At 42.4% G+C, this 25,156-nt stretch overlaps 1 protein-coding gene across 19 annotated transcripts in view; it reads left to right on the top strand.

Annotated features, from left to right (window-relative positions):
- AFDN (afadin, adherens junction formation factor) overlaps positions 1-25,156 on the top strand; it is a 251,176-nt gene that overhangs the window by 80,710 nt on the left and 145,310 nt on the right. For all 19 annotated transcript variants that reach the window (XM_072141135.1, XM_072141136.1, XM_072141134.1 and 16 more), the window contains exons 6-8: positions 6,232-6,389; positions 7,257-7,365; positions 19,977-20,135. In XM_072141135.1, the coding sequence (XP_071997236.1) occupies positions 6,232-6,389; positions 7,257-7,365; positions 19,977-20,135 (426 nt within the window). The remainder of the gene's footprint in view (positions 1-6,231; positions 6,390-7,256; positions 7,366-19,976; positions 20,136-25,156) is intronic.

Raw genomic sequence — 25,156 nt, 5'->3', positions numbered from 1 at the left:
CGTATAGCCTAATAATCATGTTATCTTTATTCTATGGGTCAATACGATCACGCAGATATTATACTGGATACCGGATATTATACATATAATTTTTTACTAAATTTGACAAATAAAACCCTAATGTAGGGAAAAAAACTATCTTTTTGCATCGCCGTCTTCCAAGTGGCATAACATTTTTTACTTTTTTGGCTACAGAGCTGGTTGATGGCTTGTTTTTTGCAACAGTATCATTCTGGAGTACATATGTTTTATTGATCACCTTTTATTGCATTTTTTTTGTGGGATTCAATTTATTTATTTTTTCTTCTTACGGTGTTCATTGTACGTATTCAATAATTTATTTTATTCTACAAATTGTTACGGATGGGGTGATACTATTTATTTTTGAGCATTATGTCTCTTTATATGTTTTGGGGCTTATTGGCATTTTTATTGATATATATATATTTTTTTTTTACCATTTCCACCACGGGACCTGAACAAGCAATCATCTGATTGCTTGTTCATGATAATACTCTGCAATACTGATGTATGCAATTACATGCATAGACTGACACTGTGCCTTTAAGATGACGTCTCTGACGCCATCATAATGGCACTGCCTTCAGGCATCTCTGGGGTCCTGATCGACACGCAGGTGCACAAGCTGTCTCCAGCCCCTTAATGAATATGGGCACAAATTCCGCCAGTTCCGATCTGTAGACTAGGTCGTAACTATCGGAGTCTTTTACTGCTAAAAGCAGCTAAAATTTTATAGCCTTCAAAAAGAGCCAATGAGGAAACTAAAATCCTGGCACCCATAAAAAAAAAATTAACTGCCACATGTTTAGCCCTAAATTCTAGGGCTAAATGAACATATAACAGTCACAATTTGACCATTCTAACTTTCACCTCCATTTTGATGTGCTTATTAGGAAGATCTCAAAGGGTTAACAATCTTCCTAAAAGCTGTGTCTGATAGTTTGAGGGGTGCAGATTTTAAAATGGGTTGGTTATATAGGGTTGTTTTATGTTAAATAGTAAAATTTCATTCAAACAGTATTTATCCCCAAAATAGTTCTGAAAATACGAAAATCGCTATTCGATTTGTAAGCCGCGTGACAGCAAAATAAATTATCCAGACATTTCCAAAATTATGAAAATGTAGACAAATGGGAAATGTTATTCACCAACTTATTTAGGTGTTAAATCTATCTACCTTACAATGCAAAGATTTTGAATTTTATGTAGATAAACGCATCATTTTACCACTAAAATGAAGTACAACGTGAGGAAAAAATAATCTCAAAATCGTTTTGATAAGTAACAGTGTTCAAAAGTTATAACCCTATAAAGCTACGCAAGTCAGAATCCAAAAAATGGGGCTGAGCCTTAACCCTTTCAGGACCTGGCCCTTTTTTGTTTTTTCATTTTCATTTTTTACTCTCCATGATCAAAAATCCATAACTTTTTTATTTTTCCATGTACAGAGCTGTGTGACGGCTTATTTTCTGCGTAACAAATTGCACTTCATAGAGATGGTATTGAATATTCCATGCCGTGTACTAGGAAGCGGGAAAAAAATTCCAAATGCAGTGAAATTGGTAAAAAAACGCATTTGTGCCGCCTTCTTGTGGGCTTGGATCTTACGAATTTCACTGTGCGCCCCAAATGACATGTCTACTTTATTCTTTGGGTCGGTACGATTACGGGGATACCAAATTTGTATAGGTTTTATAATGTTTTCATACATTTAAAAAAATTAAAACCTCCTGTACAAAAATTTTTGGGGGGATTTTGCCATCTTCTGGCGCTAATAACTTTTTTATACTTTGGTGTACTGAGCTGTGGTTGGTGTTGTTTTTTGCGGATTTTCATGACATTTACAATGTTATCAATTTTAGGACTGTTCGACCTTGTGATCACTTTTTATAGAATTTTTTAATTTTTTTAAATGACAAAAAGTGCCATTTTCGACTTTGGGCGCGATTTTCCGTTACGGGATTAAACGCAGTGAAAAACCGTTATCATATTTTGATTGGGCATTTTCGGACGCGGCGATACCTAATGTGTTTATGATTTTTACTGTTTATTTATATTTATATCAGTTCTAGGGAAAGGGGGGTGATTTGAGTTTTTAGGGTTTTTTAATATAATTTTTTTTTTTTTACTTTTTTTTTTTTAGTACTTTTCAGACTCCCTAGGGTACTTTAACCCTAGGGGGTCTGCACGATCCTATCGTATACTGCCATACTACAGTATGGCAGTATATGGGGATTTTACTACTCATACATTACAATGTGCTGATAGCACATTGTAATGCATGGGTTAACCTGAAGTAGCCTCGGGTCTTCGCGAGACCCGAGGTTACCATGGCGACGGATCGCCGCTCCCCGATGACGTCACGGGGAGCGGCGATCCTCGAAAAGAGGCGGCGATCGAGGAAAAAGGAACCAATCGCGGGTGTTACCGGTAAGCCTTTGCTGCAATATGCAGCAAAGACTTACCGGCTATGGAGAGGGCTCAGCGCGTGAGCCCTCTCCATGCACCCGCGGCCGACCCGTGACGTGCTATTACGTCACGGGTCGTGAAAGGGTTAAAGGGGTATTTTGCCGTATGTAAACATTTCTTCAATTGGATGTTATTAAAAAAATGTTCCTGTGTGAAGATAATTCCTCATAAATGTAGTCATGTTGTCCCTCAGAAATGAGATGGCTTCCTCAGATACGACCACCTCACATTTTGGCAGCAGTGGCCACACATGCACTATTGAGTCCTGCCTGACCTCCTGACTTCAGCGTTCATTACCACAGGACGGCTGTGGAATATGAAGTAACTCCCAGACAGTTCATATACAAAAACCTTTTAATTCTATGTGCAATCCCTCCAGCAGAGGTGGCCGTATCCAGGGACACAGTGACTACTATGGTCCAGAGACCATATGACTACATTTATGAGAAATTATCTTCTCCCAGGTACATTTTTTTTAATGACCGCTAATTGAAGAAATGTTTATATATAGCAGATTACCATATTTTTCAGCCTATAAGGCGCACTGGACTATAAGGCGCACCTCTAATAAATGCCTGCTAAGACATCTAGGTTCATATATAAGGCGCACTGGAGTATAAGGCGCAGGATCAAATGCAGTACCTAAAAATGACCAGCAGGTGGCAGACCTGTGCACAGTTGAAGCCAGCTACACTTCCCGGGAAACTTGTCTTCAGCGTGTCAGAGAGCTCTGATCTCAGAGGAATGGGCTGCTGGGGGTTAATGCAGGGTGATGCAGCAGGGGTTAAGCGGTCTCCCTCTGCCCCTTCTCTTTCCCTCCTCAGGCAGGGTGTTATTCCTGTGGGGTTCCCTGTGGCTCCTTCTCTTTCCCCTGTTACAGGGCTGTCAGGTATGGGGGATTGTTTACTGATGGTGGTGGTGGTAATGGTGGTGGTGATGGCCTGGTGGTCGGCACTATGGCAGCTCTGGTCTCTCCGTGCTAGGGGAGGGCAGGATGGGCACAATGTTAGTTGTGGTGCCAGGGCACTTCAGGAGCTAGGGACCCTGTGTACAGTGTGGGACGGTGCAGGAAATTTCTTGGGATGGAGCTATTAAACACTGGTAAATGTACAGTACATCTTGTCTGTAGTAAATTTCTTTTTAAGTTCATATATAAGGCGCACTGGCCTATAAGGCGCACCTTTGATTTCTGAGAAAATTAAATATTAAATAGAATATATTAAATTCAGTCTGAAGTAATTTTTTCTTTAGTGCACCACCTCTCATGGTTAGGTCTATACGGTTGATGCCACGGATTTTCAGCAGACGTAGATTGCAGCCATGGTGTCTCCTAAAGTGGTGAGGGATAGGCCTGAGTTTATCAACCTGTGAAGGGTCAACAGATGAAGCATTAGTGATGTCATTAACGTGTTCTCTTGCTCTGATACGTAATTCATGAGTGGTCATTCCTATGTAAATTTTGGACAATGGGCATAATAAATCACTGCCTTAGTGTCACAAGAAATGCTCCAAGTAATCTGGAATTGTCGACCCCCTCTCAGGTCTGAAAATGTTGACGCTTGTTCAATGTTAGGGCATGCAATACAGTGCCCACATTATCTACTGCCCCAGACAGGTTTCTGTGTCCCAAACATCAATGGTTGGGATTGAGTTGGCGTCAAATAACTCCTCACAAGCATATCCCGCAGATTGAGAGCAGTCGCGGGATATTCGGTCAGTATTTGTTTGAAAACAGGATCAGATAGTAAGATTGGCCAATATTTCCTCAAGATGGCTTTCATATCGTTCCATTGATCATGAAATGGGGTAGTATATCGGGGTGGCTGTGGAGGAGCCGATCTTACCTGTGGATGTAATTGTGCCGAACGGTTAGTAGCGCATGCTCTCCTGTAGGCTTTCTTTATGGATCGTGCAGTGTATCCACGAGCAAGAAAGCATTGACGGAACTCAGATGCTCTTTCCTCAAACTGATCATTACTAGAGCAGATTCTATGGATTCTTAGGAACTGCCCAATAGGAATGGCGTTGACAGTACGTCTAGGATGTACTGAGGAAAAGTGGAGATAAGAATTGACGGAGGTGTCCTTCCTATAAATATCTGTGGAGAGACAGCCATTTACTCCACGGGTCACAGGAATATCTAAAAAATTAACTTTGCATGCATCACATTCATATGTGAGTCTGATGTTGGCGTTAAGCCCATCAATGAAGGTACGAAGATCTTCCTGGCTGCCCCGGCAAATAAAAAAGATGTCATCAATTTACCGGACCCAGATGAGGATCCGGCACATTGATGCATCATCAGAGAGAAACAGCTCCCTCTCCCACAGCCCCAGGAACAAATTGCTCTCAATCTGCGGGATATGCTTGTGAGGAGTTATTTGACGCCAACTCAATCCCAACCATTGATCTTTGGGGCACAGAAACCTGTCTGGGGCAGTAGACAATGTGGGCACTGTATTGCATGCCTTAACATTGAACATTTTCAGACCTGAGAGGGGGTCGACAATTCCAGATTACTTGGAGCATTTCTTGTGACACTAAGGCAGTGATTTATTATGCCCATTGTCCTTGTGCCAAAATTTACATAGGAATGACAATTGGTGAATTACGTATCAGAGCAAGAGAACACGTTAATGACATCACGTCATCTGTTGACCCTTCACAGGTTGATAAACTCAAGCCTATCCCTCGCCATGGAGACACCATGACTGCAATCCACGTCTGCTGAAAATCCGTGGCATGGACCATATAGACCTAACCATGAGAGGTGGTGCACTAAAGAAAAAATTACTTCAGACTGAATCAAAATGGATTTGGACGCTCAATACGGTTCATCCACTCGGGCTCAATGAATGATTTGCCTCCTTTTTGTAGCTTTCACCATCTGCCTAGTTGCCTTTTTCTTCACTCTGCAACGTTACAACACACATTTTCATTTACATCGCTCCTCCTGCCTATGTGCTAGGGGGAGCAGCTGCTTATTCTATTGGCTATCGTCACCTATCCTCCCAGTGCTCTGACTCCTCCCCTTTACTTTTGTTGCTGGCGTCCACCGTCTGCACATGTGTTGTGCACACAGGTGAGTGTTTGTGGCTCATTACTCAGCCGCACTATCCATTGGCTCCTTCCCTGTATATATACCAGCTCCTCATTTCCTGGCGTCATCCCTTGACAAAGACCTGCTGCGATTGAAACACGCGTCGGGGTGCACGCCACGTAATATGTCCTCTGTTTGGTCACATTAGCTTTCACTTAGTCTGTATTATTTATATGTGTTTATCACTGTTTATGATTTGGCTTCTGTGACCCCTGTCATTACTATAGAATACTTGTCAGTTACATAAGGGCTCTACACCATTGTTTGATAGCTACTTCTGTCTAGTACTATATTTCTGGGTCTCTTATACTGTATATTGTATATTTAGTTCATGTATCTTAGGACGTATTACCTGGCATGCTTTCTTGTATCCATTCTGAGATGCTTCTGTCTATTTTATATATTTTTGTTGTTCACTAATAAAGATTTTCACCTTTATGTTGTTGCATTGAAGCCTTGTCTTTTCCTCTTGTTTTCTCTTGTTTGGTATTTTGTTGTTCATTATTAAGTGGCCTTCTGTTGGCTACATTGGTCGATATTACTGTTACTAGATTCTACTACTGTTGCACTGTGCTTTTTTAGTTTTTGTTTAGTATTACTTTATTCTGTAGATTAATGTATTTAAATTTTGTTTTGTACAGGTGGGACCTTACGAATATATGCTGACAGTTTAAAACCCAATATACCTTACAAAACCATCCTGCTGTCTACGAATGACACAGCAGATTTTGCTGTAATTGAAGCACTGGAAAAATATGGCATGGAGAAGGAAAATCCCAGCGAGTTCTGTATTGCAATGGTGAATAGAACCTCATTTTGTACACCAATATTTTTTTCTAATATGCAAGTCCTAAGGGCAGACTGGGGGGATGGTGGTTTGGGGCTGTGTTTGGTCCCCAGATGTCCTTTGCTACAGAGGGCACCCTGTGTTAGCACTGGGGTTCTAGCAGCGGAAAGTAAAGGACTCTTCTATCATTGAACTCCCTCTAAAGGGTAATTTGTGTGGTCACAGCAATCACGACATCAAACACAATCCTTCATCTCCCCACCACCCCACTTTCCTGCACAGTGCTACCATAGTACTACTAGTGGATAGGGAGCTTAAGGCCGTGGACACAAGTGGCGATCATATTGTGTTTGTAAACGCAACTGCAATTCTGATGGCTGGGCACGGCCCACATACATCTGCATTTCCATTGCAATACATGTGATCGGTAACCGGGACCCAGTATTTTGCATTGGAATTCCCGCCCCTGGGGGTTTGCATCTCGTTTGTAAATGCAGTACAAATGCCACATGTGGTGCACCTTAATAGAAGAGATTTGTGAATCCTGCACTGCCTTTTTACTTCCTAAACTTGTTTATGGCCACACAATTAACCCAGAGTTGGCCTGTACAGACATGTCATGTTTTATTCTAATTAAGGACACATGAAAGGCGTTGGGAATCTCCCTCCATATAGAGCAGGTGTCTATTGTGTTGATGCAGCCCAACCGTGCCATCCAAATCATGTTGACACATGGATACAGACTGTACTTGTACAGGGCAATTTAGGAAAATAGCAGGTTCACAAGTTACTGTGGGAGTTTTACATCTGTTATTATATTTTTCTGCCCTGTTTGCCAGTTATTCATATTTATTCATATTTGTTAATTTTTGCTCTTAGATAATAATACCTCCTGGTGATCAACATTTTGAAAAAGCCATGAAAGAAAGCATATTGGATGATGATGAGTGTCCTTTACAGATATTCAGAGACTGGCCAAGTGATAAAGGTAGTAGCCTGCTTATCTTATGTCTGGCTGTATACTACATGGGGAGTTGGCTGGCGGGCTGTATACTACATGGGGGGGCTGGCTGGCGGGCTGTATACTACATGGGGGGGCTGGCTGGCTGTATACTACATGGGGGGGGGCTGGCTGGCTGGCGGGCTGTATACTACATGGGGAGGGCTGGCTGGCTGGCGGGCTGTATACTACATGGGGGGGCTGGCTGGCTGGCGGGCTGTATACTACATGGGGGGGCTGGCTGGCGGGCTGTATACTACATGGGGTGGGCTGGCTGGCGGGCGGGCTGTATACTACATGGGGGGGCTGGCTGGCTGGCGGGCTGTATACTACATGGGGGGGGCTGGCTGGCGGGCGGGCTGTATACTACATGGGGGGGGCTGGCTGGCGGGCGGGCTGTATACTACATGGGGGGGGGCTGGCTGGCGGGCGGGCTGTATACTACATGGGGGGGGCTGGCTGGCGGGCGGGCTGTATACTACATGGGGGGGGCTGGCTGGCGGGCGGGCTGTATACTGGGATACTGTGACCAATGCATTTCCCACCCTCAGCTTGTACTCGAGTCAAAAGGTTTTCCCAGTTTTGGTGGTAAAATCAGGGGTCTCTGCTTGTACTTGAGTATATATGGTAAGGGTACATTCACACAGCGGTATGCCCGCCGTGTGCTGGAGAGGAGGCGGCCCCTCCTCCCTCCATAGAGAATAGCGGCGCACGGCCGCACACATGCCAAAAGATAGAGCATACTCTATCTTTTTGCGGTGTGCGGGCCGGATCGGTGCCACACATGTGTGGCACCGTATCTGCGCCGCGCCGCTATTGCCGCCTATGGGGACGTAAATGCAGACGGCCATGTGAATGTGCCCTAAGAATAAGAGGTATGAACCCTCAAAGATTGGACACTTCTGCAACTGCTGCAGCCAAGGGTTAGGGACAACATTTTCAAATCATAGATGAAGATTATGGAACGCAGTTTTTTGAATGTCATTGGGTATTCCTATGTGTATATATCCTAATATTAAAATAGCAGTATTTTCCTTTCAATAAGTTTTTGAAGGCTTTTAAATTATTTTCCAACACAACATTGCATACATTACGTCTCATAGGTTGCTTTGCACAGCTTTCATGTAGCACATCAATGACGGTAAGCTTAGCTGTTAATCTTATGCACAAAAATGTATGGTAGGACTGAACTAAAAAACCAACCATCATCAATTCATGTGATATATCATGCATTGGATGATCATGCGATGATGTTGCAATCCGGATGAGAAGCCCATGGCAAATACCGGTAGTAAAAATTGTTAGTTTTTCAGTGACCAGTAACAAGGTTCCTTGCTATGGTAGACAATTTACATACCAAGAGTCTTTGGAGGTTTGGAAAGGAGTAGAGTTCTTGATGTAGTAAAGCTTGGGTAGGTTTTGGTTGTTTGTTTTTTTTTTTTTTTTAAAGGGAACCTGTCACCAAAGCGTATGTGCTTTTGTCATGTTTGCGTGATGCATACATACATCAGCTAATACAGGCATTAGAGTATAGTACCTGGCTGCCTGCCAATTCCCCTCCTGAAGTCCCAGTGGTTGGGATTCAAATTTAAAAAATATTTGCTCCTGGCTCATATCAGCCCAATTTCATTCCTTCTGTTATGTCAGCTCACCGCATGGTAAGATATGTGGCGAGATGCAGACTTCAGGAGAGACGTTGGCAGGGAGCCAGGTACTGTATTCTAATGCATATATTAGCTGATGCATGCATCACACCAACATGACAAAATTGCATATGCTTTGTTATGTTATGGGCTTCTGGATGCTGTAATACCCACAAATAGTGGTTTGGTAACAGGTTCCCTTTAAGAAAGTGGATGAATAAACTTCATTCCACAAAGGCGGAATTATGGGACATTCCCATAAAATGTTCAACAGACTACCCTTTGTACCACAAGATCTCTAACAAAGATTGGAAGAGGAGGGGTATACTTTCTAAAGACTCTCTGGTGTATAGTATCCGTGTAGTGGTTTTCAATGCATTCTCCACTTTTTAATGCTGTACTAGTGAGTTTCAACGCTTATCGGTTGAAATGGCTCTTTGAATTCGGATTCCTAAATGGGTATAATTTGTGAATGTCGTCTCTGACAGATGTATATAATAGGGTTTGAGCCCTCTACCCTCTTGAAACTAAAGAGGCTTATTTAAGATAAAATTGTGCTGAGCATGGATTAAGGGATTTTAACAGGTGTTTTACTCTAAGATATAGAAACACATTCTTGTCAGGAATTTTAAAAGGGGCGCATAGTTATCCATTACTATTGTTTCTATTGAGTGATGTTAGGCAGTTCAGCTCCTGTTTTGACTTCAGCTGTTCAATTCTGTAAGACCTGATATGTTGAGTGCAAGGCTTAAAGCAATGGGGGTTAGTGGTGGGATGGTGGAATGGAGTGGAGTGAGGACTATTTACTGGGACACCCGCTAAAAAGGAATATGGGGGATCATTTCTTAGAGGTTGCCACAAGCTGGATCGGTACCCCGCATGGTAAGGTCCTCTTTTTGTTTGCCTTGTATACTGCTGACTTCACTTTCACAGCAGTCTGTGTTGTCCTGCTCAGAAATATATTCGAATGACACGGATGTAGTGAACAGGACAGGTCTGGGTGCAGATGAGGAAATTGTGAAAAAAATTAATTTTGTTCAGTTGGCAAAAAGAAACGGTTTGTGCTTTTAAAGGGGTATTCCCTTCTGGACATTTAAATTTAATTCATTTGCCATATGTAAACATTCCTTCAATTGAATGTTATTAAAAAAAAATGTTCCTGTGTGAAGATAATTTCTCATAAATGAAGCCATATTGTGCCTTAGAAACAAGATGGCTTCCTCACATTTGGCAGCAGGGGCCACAAATGCCCCAGAGTCCTGTCTGACCACCCGGATTCTGCGATCACAACCACAGAACTGCTGCGGGACATGCAGTAACTCCCGGAAATTTCATACACAAGAACTTTTTGTTTTTGTGCAATCCCTCCAGCAGAGGTGCCCGTATCCAAGGACACAGTCTTGTTTCTAAGGGACCATATCACTACATTTATGAGAAATTATCTTCACACAGGTAAAAAATTTTTTAATGACATCTAATTGAAGAAATGTTTATATATGGCAGATCAATGAAACTGAATGTGAATTCCGAGACGAGAATACCCCTTTAACTCCTTAGTTAGCCTTAAAAGGCTCTAGTGACTAGGCATTTTACCAAATTTTCGTTTGCGCCCGTTTAAGGCCTCCTATCTTATTTGTGCATCCTATCTTAAATTTTTTTTTTTTTTTTCGGGACACACAGAGCTAGTTAAAAAGGTAATAAAAGTTTGAATTTTTTTTTTTTTAATTTTGGGTTAAGTGGGAAAAAAAAGCTTTTTGTAATTTATAGTACTTTTTTTAAAAAAATGTTCAAATAAACTCAAAATGAACATTATTAATATATTCCCTATTTTGTTTCGGTCGTTTTGATATATAATATTTATAGTCTCGTGCAAAAGGGGGGGCTTTGGTGCTTCTTTTTGTAGTGTAGTGTGATTTTTTTTTTTTTTTTTTTTTATAATATGGGGAAATGTCATTGTGCGTTTCTGAATATTTATTAAAACATTTTTTGTTTTTACTGTACATGTCCCCCATGAGGTCATAAAAGACCCCTGGGGAGCATTTTCATTTTAAATTTTACTTTATTTTTTTTTTATAGATGCCTCAATTACAAGGGAAATGACCACCTGTCACTGGGGTTTCTTATTATTATAGCTATAGCTCGTTTTGCAGAATATAGATTCTTATTTTGTGAGAAATTTGCTTGTTTTTGCGTCACCACGTGTTCATGGGCATAACATTTTTATTTTTAAGTTAAACAGATGTGTTTTTGGGCCTTTTGAAAGCTGTATATTTTCTTAGTATCGTGTCGGGATAAAACTTTTTTTTGATCACATTTTTTAATAACATGACTTTCTTTTAGCCGAGATGTTAATACCTTTCCCACTTTGATAACTGAGCATAAAGCCTTAGTTTCCCTTAATCTGTGAGTGAAGCAACTGTGATGACAGTTGGTCTTTCAAAGAAGCTAGGTGTGACATATGGGCAGGAGAAGGCTAGAATTTATTCAATGTTTATTTATTCAATGTTTGGGCTACGTACTGCTACTTTTACACTGCATGAAAAGACCATTGCAGTGGCTCTAACGTGGGGCGGGAATATAACCGCACCCAAGATTATCTCAAAATGTATGTCCAAGTGAGCTCACCTGGCATAAACAGACGTGGGTTGTGTGAGCACAAGATTCTCCAGTTTATTTGGAGTGCTATGACCAAAAACTGGCCAGCTCCAAACACAATCCTTCACTACAGTCTTAAATTAAAAATGTCTGTTTTATTTTTAATTAATAAAATAATCAGGAATACAGGGACACACAAGGAACATAAGTCATGGAATCGGCCTAAGCAGCCACGAGTAAGGATACAATATACACTCACCGGCCACTTTATTAGGTACACCATGCTAGTAACGGGTTGGACCCCCTTTTGCCTTCAGAACTGCCTCAATTCTTCGTGGCATAGATGCAACAAGGTGCTGGAAGCATTCCTCAGAGATTTTGGTCCATATTGACATGATGGCATCACACAGTTGCCGCAGATTTGTCGGCTGCACATCCATGATGCGAATCTCCCGTTCCACCACATCCCAAAGATGCTCTATTGGATTGAGATCTGGTGACTGTGGAGGCCATTTGAGTACAGTGAACTCATTGTCATGTTCAAGAAACCAGTCTGAGATGATTCCAGCTTTATGACATGGCGCATTATCCTGCTGAAAGTATCCATCAGATGTTGGGTACATTGTGGTCATAAAGGGATGGACATGGTCAGCAACAATACTCAGGTAGGCTGTGGCATTGCAACGATGCTCAATTGGTACCAAGGGGCCCAAAGAGTGCCAAGAAAATATTCCCCACACCATGACACCACCACCACCAGCCTGAACCGTTGATACAAGGCAGGATGGATCCATGTTTTCATGTTGATAGGAACACTTGGACTTTTGTGGCCCCAATTCCCAAAATTAATCTATGTTATTCAAAAAGAAAAAGAGGGGAATTGTATGTGGTAGGCTATATAAACCAATACAAGGTTGTTGAGTATCAAAAAATATATAAATATTGCTTTATTTGTAATCTCACATTAAACAAACATTTAAAAACATTTAAAACCGCACAACAAACATGTGCAATATTCCAAGCATGAACTATTTGTGTGTGTCTCTATAGTTCATGCGGTGCCCTTACTATCCCTGTGTGTATCTATTGGAAGTGGTGACCTATATATGCTGTGTGAGGTCGTTGGAGTATAGATGTTATGTCCCATGTGTTGGGTCTTTAGGGGATGTTGTGCTCCCTAATGCAGATGCATCAGCATGTATAGGCAATATACATATATCTCAGATAAATTTAGGGTCAGATATCACCATGTCCAGTAGAGAGGGATAGGGGCTCAGCTCCCCACGCGTTCCGCCACTGTTTGGCTTCCTGAGGAAGCCAAACAGTGGCGGAACGCGTGGGGAGCTGAGCCCCTATCCCTCTCTACTGGACATGGTGATATCTGACCCTAAATTTATCTGAGATATATGTATATTGCCTATACATGCTGATGCATCTGCATTAGGGAGCACAACATCCCCTAAAGACCCAACACATGGGACATAACATCTATACTCCAACGACCTCACACAGCATATATAGGTCACCACTTCCAATAGATACACACAGGGATAGTAAGGGCACCGCATGAACTATAGAGACACACACAAATAGTTCATGCTTGGAATATTGCACATGTTTGTTGTGCGGTTTTAAATGTTTTTAAATGTTTGTTTAATGTGAGATTACAAATAAAGCAATATTTATATATTTTTTGATACTCAACAACCTTGTATTGGTTTATATAGCCTACCACATACAATTCCCCTCTTTTTCTTTTTGAATAACATGTTTTCATGTTGTTGACGCCAAATTCTGACCCTACCATCCGAATGTCGCAGCAGAAATCGACTCATCAGACCAGGCAACGTTTTTCCAATCTTCTACTGTCCAATTTCGATGAGCTTGTGCAAATTGTAGCCTCAGTTTCCTGTTTTTAGCTGAAAGGAGTGGCACCCGGTGTGGTCTTCTGCTGCTGTAGCCCATCTGCCTCAAAGTTCGACGTACTGTGCGTTCAGAGATGCTCTTCTGCCTACCTTGGTTGTAACGGGTGGCGATTTGAGTCACTGTTGCCTTTCTATCAGCTCGAACCAGTCTGCCCATTCTCCTCTGACCTCTGGCATCAACAAGGCATTTCCGCCCACAGAACTGCCGCTCACTGGATGTTTTTTCTTTTTCGGATCATTCTCTGTACACCCTAGAGATGGTTGTGCGTGAAAATCCCAGTAGATCAGCAGTTTCTGAAATACTCATACCAGCCCTTCTGGCACCAACAATCATGCCACGTTCAAAGGCACTCTAATCACCTTTCTTCCCCATACTAATGCTCGGTTTGAACTGCAGGAGATTGTCTTGACCATGCGATTGGCTGCCATGTGATTGGCTGATTAGAAATTAAGAGTTAACGAGCAGTTGGACAGGTGTACCTAATAAAGTGGCCGGTGAGTGTACATGTGCAACTCAATAAATAAGAATATCAGCAAAAAGATTTTTTTTCCCCCAGTAATTAAGTGGGGTATTGTCAATAGGAAGATAAGACACCAGTACCCAACAATGCAGATTAGCTGAAGGCTGCTATTAAGTAACCTGTCACCCATAAATTCGGCACTGACGTAAGCAGCTCCTAGTGCTAGAGCAAATGATGGCGTTATCGGAAACCTCAGATAACGCTATCTAACGCTGCTGCAGAGTACAATAGAAATGCCGGGCCACTCTCAAAGCAGTCCGGCATATTCATGAGGGGCGGGATTGTGGGTGTGTTTAGGGGCGGTGACTGCCGCATGACATGTGGCAGTCACCGACGAGCGTCATTTCTATTGTACTCCACGGCGATGTTAGCACAAGAGCAGAAGAAAATTGCAGCCTCAAAAACGCTATCGTTGTAACACCACTGCGTTAGTAGGCAGCTCCTAGTGCCGAATTTATGGGTGACAGGTCCTCTTTAACACCTTTGAAATGCCATTAGCTCATCACCTACATGCCACGCCACATTAATGCATTCCTTTATGCAAAAGGAGCCCCAACCAAATATTGAGTGAATTTACTGTACATACTTTTAATTCGGCTAACATGCTTTGTTAAAAATATTTTGAACAGTTGAGCATATAAAGTATTATACGTTTTTTGAAATAATGACATTCAGGTATTCCTTGGCTGTAAGCCATAAACCTCAACATTTACATAAATACTTGTAATGACTCGTTTAATTTTAAATGGATAAAATATACATCCCTGATTCTATACGTCATAGTGTGTGCCGGCCAGCAGAGTGCATGGACGCGACTCTGCCAGCTGTTACAGCAGAGAGAAGAAAGAGGAGCCGCACCGGCCAATGCATTTTCCACCCTAGGCTTATACTAGAGTCAATAGGTTTTCCCAGTTTTTGGTGGTAAAATTAGGGGCGCACATATTACACCCATGTAACAGGAGTTGTGTGCATCAATGGAAATGTTTTTGCCTTCAAAGTCTGTTTTTATGCTTAAAAGAATAAAAGTTTTCCTTCCAGTACTCATGTTGTCCTGGTCCATCGCCTGCGGGACTGTACCCCGGTTTGTTTAGAAGCACGCTCTACCACCTGACCACTCCCGCTTGCCTGACACAACATTGGGTTCAATGCTGTATTGGAAGGCAATGGACTGATGGATGTGCCAGCCTCTGTAAACAGACAGGGGCACGGCACTTATGTGCATTGGCGGTGGAGGAAAGAATAACTTTTTTTTTGTTGTTGTTTAGTCCTCACCATAGACCCCCCCATTCCCCGTTATATAGTTTGTTTAAAGCCGAACAACCCCTCTAATGCAATTTTGAAAGTGTCAACTTGTTGGTTTGTTGGTGTTTAGTATAATTCTTTATGCTGTAATTTTTATTTTATTTGTACTTGTCAAAATAGTAAAAATTCCTCTGGCCAATAATGCAACAACATTTCTACAAATTTCTGGAGTGGACAGGGTTAAATCTAGTTTAAAAGTTCTACAACTCAATAAAACTTCCAACTGATTAAATACAGGGATAAGTGTATTAAATGCTACCCAGGAGTTTAAATTAAGTCTTCCACAGGGTTTTTACTTTATTAACCATTCAAAGACAACCCATCAGGCAAATTAACCCCCTAAACTAAATATATTTTCATAAACTGCCATTTGAAAGCATTGCCTCTATCCCTTCATTGTCCCTCTGCATGCCTGTAAACTTAAAGGGAACCAGTCACCAGGGACCTCATTTTCACTAAAGACAGGTTGCAGAAGCTTAATACACCTGCAGTGCAAATCTGCCTTTCTGCCTTTTCTGTATAGAACTGTATAGGAGCATTAAGATGGAGACAGCCTGCATTTCAGACAAGTCACATGTTGTTTTTTGAAATGCATCCAAACCAAAGCCCAGCCCCTGTGACTACCCCAGGATTTTGTCAGGATGCAAAAGTAACTTTTAGCACACAATTATATTGTAATGCAACTGCTTAGACAAGGCAGAGAGGCATTTTTGCATTGCAGGTGTCATGGCTTTTACAATCTGTCTTTAAGATAAGATAATCCTTTATTAGTCCCACAGTGGGGAAATTCACAGCGTTACAGCAGCAGCAGAGGGTACAGAGAGTGAAGTACAAACTATGACAACAATAATATTAGGGATAAATGAACAAAAAGAACAGGGGGATAAAAAGACAAAAAAGAAAATTAGGTCCCTGGTGACAGGTTCCCTTTAAGCAATGAGGTCCTAAAGCTGTATGCAAATGACCTGTAATATTTCCAATGAGTCATTATCATATTCAAACTTTCCAGCTTATTCATGAGTGGGAGGCACAGCCACACCCCCAGTGCTTGAGTGACAGCCTGTATAATGGTGTGAGGTATATTGGTGTAATGGCTCCTCCATGTGCTTCCTTGTGCTGGCGGCCACGCCCCCTACAGCCTGTGTGTGTGTGTATAGGAGAGTTACAACAGCTCCAGGCAGGCATGTTATAGCAGTACATGTCAGATTCATGTGTAGTGGATGTCTGTGTCTCACACATATGTATGGGAGGAGAGAGCAGGTCAGCAGATAAAGTACAGACACTAGCAATACCTTACTATACATTGCACACAGACATGAGCAGGGGGAACAGGGGAGACATGACTGCCTCTGGCCGTGTGACCAGCCTCATTTACATAATAAAGAAAAGTTGACCAGGCCCTTTTTCGTTTTTGTTTTTTTAATTTTTCTCCTATTTCCATGTAATGAGCTGTCTGAGGGCTTGTTTTTTTTGCATAAGAATTTGAAATTGATAGTGACTCTATTTAATTTTACATGCATGTATTACAAAATACAGTAAAATTGGTGAAATCATGCATTGTGCCATTTTCTTGTGGCTTGATTTTTATGGCTTTCATTGTGCACTCAGATCATGGGGATTCCACATTTATATAGGCTTTATAATGTTAATACATAATATAATACACAAAAAATTATAAATTTTGCCATGTTCTGGAGCTAATAACTTTTTCATACTTTAGTGTACAGAGCTACGTGTGGTGTCATTTTTGCGACTCTTGATTGTGTTTTTTTTTTTTTTTTTTTTTTTTTGTGCAACCATTTTGAGGACCGTACAACCTTTCAATCACTTTTTTATTGAATTTTTATATTTAGCAAAATGACAAAGTGCCATTTTCGCCTTTTAACCCAGTAACAGAAAAAAGCACCTAAATGTCGGGAATAACTGTTACAATTTAAAAAATCAGACATTTTGGGATGCAGTGATGCCTTACAGGTCTATGATTATTATTTGCTTATATTCATTTTAGGGAAAGGGGGAGCGATTTTTTTTTTTTAATTTGCTTTTTTTTTTTTTTACCATTTTTCAGACCCCCTTGGGATTTTTCACTTTTCGTGCAAATCACTCATTGTAATAAATGTTTTAAAACACATCCTCCTTGGCTCTTTGTATGTCCCGAGGCTGTCAAAGTAACAGGTCAATGCTGCCCGATGACACTACGGGAAGCAACAATCTAAGCACACCTGCCGCCAGCTACTTTGTCAGCGGTGATTGTAGGGTTAACGTCAGTGATTGGTGCTTGCAGAAGAAGTGCATAGCAGAATGTCGAAGATTGACTTATAGGCACCAATAACAATCGGAACTTAAAGGGGAGACTCTCCTGATTAATATCAGAATTGTGTTTCTAGGTGCAAGGGTTCAGGAGAACCAACGGTTCAGGCCTTTAACCCCTTACCAACACGCATCGTAATAGTACAGCGCGCGTCAGGACGTGCATGGAGAGGGCTCATGGACTTGACGAGGCTTACCGCTCCCCGTGACGTCATCTGGGCACGTCGATCTGTCTCCATGACAGTCTCGGGTCTAGATTGTAAGCTCTTGTGACCATTGTACATGGACTGTCACCTCCTGTGTCCTCCTCCTCATAGACTGTAAGCTCTTGTGTCCATTGTACAAGCGCTGTCATCTCATGTGTCCTCCTCCTCCTCATAGATTGTTAGCTCTTGTGGCCATTGTACAAGCATCATCACCGCCAGTGCCCCTCATAGATAGTAAGCTCCTTGGACCTTTGTACAAGCGCTGTCACCTCCTGTGTCCCCTTTTCCTCCTCATAGATTGTAAGCTCTTGTGGCAATTGTACAAGCTTTGTCACCTCCTGTCCTCCCCTCCTCATAGATTGTAAGCTCTTGTAACCATTGTCACATATGCTCATACCTATACAGCCCTGGTAACTCTTGAGACCCCCTGACTAGGTGTCAGCATAATTCTATCACTCCCCCCGACTACAAAGTGTTCTGTATAGGGCTGTATCTGATAGAACACTTGTAGTGTCTGCACGGGAGCCATCCTTCAGCATCAGGTAACTGTGTCCCATTAAAAGTCCCCTAATAAAGTCTCCCCATTCATTCTCCCCAAACACAATACACTATTAAAACTTCACCAAATGTCACACAATGACCCCTAATTAAAGTATCCCCTACACAGTCCCCTTAGGCTATATTCACATGAACGTGTGTCCGCCATACGTATCACGGTGGGCACACGTTGATGCCTGGGAGAGGAGGAGGGGGTGAGGGTTGCTTGCCCCTACCCCTCTCCAAAGAGAAACATGGCTGCACCGCCCCGTAAGGCGCCGCTACTTTACTGTTACTTTATTAAATGTTTTGGCACACTATTTGGGGAAAAAAACATTTTTTCTTATTTTTCCACCTCGAAAACCTAGGTGCGTCTTATGGTCCAGTGCGTCTTATAGTCCAAAAAATATGGTAAATGGAAATGAAAAAACAAAAAAGGCTAAGCCGTTAAGGGGTTAAAGTGTCCCCCCTCGTGCCGATGAGCTGAAGACAGAATGTAGAAGAAGCTGCATGAAACTCACTTTCACTTAGCAGAAGTACATGCACCCTCTGCCTCTGTAGCTGAATCTGGAAAAGCGTAATGGAATAATGCTGTACATATTTATAACATTTTGGTAAAAGTCAAATCTTCCTGCAGTACCAGGCAACTTTAAGAGATGCTGCTCTCAGCGCTATTTTAAAGTTACACTTTATTGGTTTGGAACTGCGGGGAAAATGAGAAGGTGTTGACAGAACTGCAATACCTTTTGAGGTCCTCATTCTGGACCCACCATTCCTCCTCTACAGAGAGACCCTGGAGAGAAGCTACAACAAAAGTCTGAATTTGCCCTCCTTCTTTCAACTGTATTGATGGCCTCAGGGGGACAATATGATTGAAAGATGTGGAACAACAGGTAGCAATAAGTTACTGCTTAAAATGCCATGTTGGCACTTCACGGTAAATAAGTGGATTTTGTTTGTAGTTTTGGCACTCTGTCTCCAAAAGGTTCGCCATCGCTGTACTAGAGTAAAAGCCGGCCCGAGTATAAGCAGAGACCCCTAATCTTAACAGAAAAAAACTGGAAAATCCTATTGACTCCAGAATAAGCCGAGGGTGGGAAATGCATTGGTCACAGCCTCCCAGTATATAGCCAGCCCCCTGTAGAATACGGCCTGCCAGCCCCCTGTAGAATACGGCCTGCCAGCCCCCTGTAGAATACGGCCTGCCAGCCCCCTGTAGAATACGGCCTGCCAGCCCCCTGTAGAATACGGCCTGCCAGCCCCCTGTAGAATACGGCCTGCCAGCCCCCTGTAGAATACGGCCTGCCAGCCCCCTGTAGAATACGGCCTGCCAGCCCCCTGTAGAATACGGCCTGCCAGCCCCCTGTAGAATACGGCCTGCCAGCCCCCTGTAGTACATTTAGAGAAGTGCATAGCAGGATGTCAAAAATTGACCTGGACATTTATAGGCACCAATGAAAATCGATCAAGAAGGAGTTAAGCAAGCCTAAGTCTTTGCATTTGGCCTTTAGATTCTCATTTTTATTGTGTTTTTTACATTTTTTTTTTTTTTATTTTCAGGTGAACTTGTATTTCAGTTAAAAAGGAGACCCATCGACTACATCTCGCTGAAGAATAGGAAATCGGAAGGAAAGCTTTCAAAAGGCAAAGATAGAATGGACACCTACATTTGCTCTCAGTCTCCAGACAAGTTGCCTTATCTAGTAGAATTAAGTCCAGGTATTTTTTCCCTCGTTTCCAAGTATGACTTTTTTTTTTTTTGTGACGTGTTTGACCAGTAGAAATCACATTATGTTTTGCTTGCATTAACAAGAAATGACCCTTAGTTCTGTGCCTGTTTCGTAACCCATCATATGTCATAATTTATAGTTGACGGATTCTTGCATATGTCACTAAAAGCATTTAACATTGAAAGGTGTTTTAAATGACAATGCATATTTTGAATCCTAACAGGATATGAAAGATATGTACCCCATTTACTTAACTTTATTTGCGCCAATAGCACATAACAGTGGTTGTAACAGCAGGTTACCTAAAGGGAACCTGTCACCACATTTGCACAATTACAGCCAGTGACAGGTTACTTTTAGAGCTCTATTAACTAAATGCCACCCTTCTTTTAGCTAAAAATGGTTTAGCTTACATCCACGTAAATCACCTTTTATCTTACTGTATATCACCTGGCATCAGAGGGGGGGAGGCATGTCCTGCTTGGCTGGCCCCTCCCATCTAATTCTCCCCATGCCTTATTCTTCCATACTGGTCACCGTTCATGTCATGTAACCAGTGTTACATCATCTCAGGTACTTTAACTTTTTTTTTTTTTAAACTCCTTTATTGAAAAAATGTACATATCCACACATGTCATTCATTGTCAGGGCAAGCAATACATATAGGGGCACATTTACTTACCCGGCCCATTCGCGATCCAGCGGCGCGTTCTCTGCACAGGATTCGGGTCCGGCTGGGATTTAAGATGGTAGTTCCTCCGCCGTCCACCAGGTGGCGCTGCAGCGCCGAAAATAATCTTAACGCCCCGGAATGCACCATCCCATAGAAGGTGAAGGTGAGCGCTCCCCAAGCGACACATTTCCGGTTTTTAAATGCGGCGGTTTTTCCGAATACGTCGGGTTTTCGTTCGGCCACGCCCCCCGATTTCTGTCGCGCGCATGCCGGCCCCGATGCGCCACAATCCGATCGCGTGCGCCAAAAACCCGGGGCAATTCATGTACAAGCGGCGCAAATCGGAAATATTCGGGTAACACGTCGGGAAAACGCAAATCGGGCCCTTAGTAAATGACCCCCATAATGTTCATCCAATATAAAGCGGTACACAAAGGTTCAGGTGACACTTGTTCGGACTTGGAGATATACGCATCATTACCTAGACTATTACATTTCTGGATGTCATACAGTTGGATATACATTATTGATACAAGTAACATCATAAAACAGAAGACAAACATTGTCAATTGAGTTCGGTATCCTCCTCCCTAGCGAATTCCTTTTTAATGTGCATAAGAGGAATGGAGGCACCCTTGCAGATGGGACTTCAAGACGTCCCAGAAAAAATGAGTGATTGGAGGAAACAAATTCTGCTAGTAGTGTCAGTATTTTAACTAGTTCTGTAAGCAAGGTATGCCAGAAGGGATTAACTCTATGGGGGGAGGGCCCTGTGGGCCTTGGGATCAGTAGTGTGAAAGACTGCCTTGACGGGTGAGTGATCAGAGGGTTCTCTAGGTAGGTGTTCTATCGACAGTATGCTTAGGCTAGCTTCATTATTGCCGCATACATAATCGATACTAGACAGCCCTGTTACATGTAAATTCTTGAGTGCTTGGGTGCCTGAGGGGCCATAAGTCATGCAAATCCATTTCCTGTAGGAGAGCCGCAAATGGGGTGATCCTATCTTGTCTGGTGGAGGGGGGAACCCATCGCAACCAGGGTCTACCTCTGAGTTGAAATTTCCAATGCAAATTATTGGGTGAGGGTGCCCGGGGGCGTTATATACAGACATAAATTAACAAAGGTTGACAGTCAATGTTGCCGTACACAAATGGGGATCTCCCTTCTGGGTCAACCCTTTGATCAAACATCTCCCATCTTGCGCTTCAATGCACCAATAGTGAGACCCCGCGTGAATGCATAGAACTCGTGGACCACTGCACCGAGGGTTTCTGTAACCATGTCATGTTGTGTGTAAGCAGATGAGTTTGTACTAGACATATGATGGAATGATTGGTTCTGCGCAGCCTAGAGAATATAATATTCCGCTTATGGGTGCTGCTCACTTCCCTAACAATCCATGTGATAGTCGGGAAGGGCATACTTCTCCCAAAACTCAGGGAGATATAACACTAACAACAATTAAACAATAAAACTATCAAGAACTAACTGTGCTTGTGCTAGTCACGGGGACCTTTTGAGCGTACTGGGGCCCCCATTGCCTAGGATATGCCAGTCGGGAACCATCCAGTAAGCCCATCGGCACCTAATGATCAGGTATTGAAACTGACAAACTGTCTTTTGTCGAATTTCGGAGGCTTCATCGTGGGCAGCGAGGAAAGTTCAATCGGTAGCTGCGTAGCAGGTGTCTCAGCGCCGTGGCAGGTGCTTGCGGGTGTTCAGCCATGTCTCCGCATTGCTGGGATTATCAAAGAATCTGGTTGTATCTTCATATATTACCCGTAGTCTTGCTGGGTAGGTCATTGAGTAAAAGATTTGGAGGTCTCGTAGTTACCGTTTTATTCCATGAAGGAGGCCCGTCACTTCTGTAGGGAGACGGAGAAGTGTTGAAACAGTGACACAGTTGCATTTTGCTATGTTATGGTCCCAAGCCTTCTGGCCACCTGCAATAGGGCATCCCAGTCCTTACTGCAGAGGCGAGCTGAGAAAGGCCTCACTGGAGATCCTGGTGGTGGGGGCTTGGCGGGAACTCTGTGGGCCCTCTCCACAGAATACCCAGAAGATAATGTGGAAGCCGGTAGGGTATCCCAGAACTATTTTTCAATAAATGACAGATTTGTTGCCCTCCTCCCTCTACGGTAGACCTAATATGCGAACATTGTTCCAGCGTAGCCTGTTTTTCAAATCATCGGATTGTTTCAGCAGGATGGATTAGTAAATGCAAGGCGGGAACGGAGCTCAAGTTACATGCAACCTCTCTCTTCGGTTGCTGGCCAAGCCCCCGTACTTTAGCTTCTAAATAATGGCAAACTGTACCCCATGCAAGTATCTGACCACATGAAGTCACAGCAGCCTCCATGGACTTCTAGTCCTCTCCATCCTCCATGCAGGCTGCTGTGATTTCATGTAATCACATCCATGGTGTGGTGTACAATTTGCTATTCTAAGAAGGCTGAAAGACCTCCGATGTCACTGGTCACATGTAATGAATGTAACACAATACACCATGTAAAAAAATGGACCCCTTTTTCCCATTTGTATATAGAGGTTTATGTCTGTAGTTGAATATTAACTAAGTACAAGGAGGCAGAGCAGGGATTTGAAGAGACACAGAACTGTTAGTCAGAATAATGGGGTGTGGTTCACTGCCAACCAGGGAGAGCTGAGTCACAGATACCAGAGATGAGTCAGAAAAGCTAATTTGCATATCATAAAAAACATCTGTAATTAAGGTATATTGCCCTGCTTGCAGCTAATTTTAGGTGATATGGGGATGACTTGTAACCCAATGCAGGGTGGTCAACATCTGGTGACCGGTCTTCTTGAAGAAGATGTGCCATTTCCCTTCAGCATGTTTATCAAAAGCCATGTGATTATTCTCTCTGAGGTGCATAGCTTTTCTTAAACAAGTAACCAATATAAAACAATCAATGATTACAAAACACCTGATAACAAATTTGAAAAACATTCGCAATACGGAGAGCACAAAATAGCTTCTGAAACATTTGATTTGGGCTACATTCACATGACGTGTGCCCACTGTACCGTTGCACAGCGGGCACACATCGGTTTCGGGGAGAGAAGGGAGCGCTGCTCACCCCCGTCCACCTTCACAGCCATGTATGGCACACGGCGCTGTATTCCGGAGAAAGCTAGAACATTTCCCATCTTTCTCCCGGCTACGGGACGGTAAGGCGTTGTGCGCCCTTTGCCGTCTATGGGGGACATATATACAGCCCCCATGCGGTCGTGTGAATACAGCCTTAGTTTAAATATCTTGTGTATTAAAATGTATTACAAAAACCTAAATGATTGAATGGCGTTGTCTAATGGTTTTTTCATGTCTTTGATTTACATAGGTTAATACTTAAGTCACACATGATAGAGCTACATGCCTACGTGGTGTTTTAGACCTCAGAAAGCACACTTGTCCGAAATGGTCTTGTGCTGTTATTGAGCAATTGCCTAATGTTGTTTTGCCTTTAAAGGGAACCTGTCAGTCACATCTAGCCCCTCAAACCAAGAGTCCTACCTCTTTTGCTGTTGTGAGTTGCTACCGGAGTCAGGCTACAGCACCCCTTTTCTCAGCTGTCCTCTTTTAAAAAATAAAGTAAATTAGGTAGGACCTTTGGTTTGGGAAGAGAGGAGGGGGGTTTATATGTGCCTGACAGGTTCACTTAAAAGAATAGGAAAAACTCACCAGAACACATTTACTTCTCTTTAAGGCCTATTGCCCACAAGCCAGTGTGATGCACTTTACCTGAATGCTTTGATCCCAGGACTGAACTTAAACACTTCAGTTCCAGTCTCTAAATGTTCGGGCCAGACATTCAGGCATGCGTACTATGCAAATTTGATGCAAGGAAATCACATCACATTCTGTTGTGGGCAATGGGCTTAAAACATTACTGAATCAATGTATATTTCAGATGGGTGCCTTCTATACATGCAATCCTGTCGGAAAGGGAAGGTCAATGGATATAATTCATTTCTGGTAAAAAAATAAATAAATAAATAAAAACAGTCCATGCGGCAAGTGTGTTTTAAAGAAACAGCTTACAACTGTGAGCATTTGGTGATCATCCCAGTCCTCTTGAAAATGCAAAGGACACACCCTCTGGTTGCGGGTTTTGTAGACAATGGAAACTATTTTTGAAATGACCCAGCACTTGAATATGAAAAATTCTTGTTTCTTTGATTTTATATGACTATTTAATAATCAGCAGATAGTGGTGTCCACAAGCAGCTATGCGTTTTGAGAAGAAAAACTCTTCATCATGGCTAACATGTACTATTGCTAATGACGTATTTAAAACAAAGTTGGAACCAAAAAG

Source organism: Engystomops pustulosus, chromosome 3 (assembly GCF_040894005.1).
Source record: "Engystomops pustulosus chromosome 3, aEngPut4.maternal, whole genome shotgun sequence".
Classification (NCBI taxonomy): Eukaryota; Metazoa; Chordata; class Amphibia; order Anura; family Leptodactylidae; genus Engystomops; species Engystomops pustulosus.
Note: the sequence above shows the minus strand (reverse complement) of the source record. Positions and strands in the feature narration are given on the sequence as shown.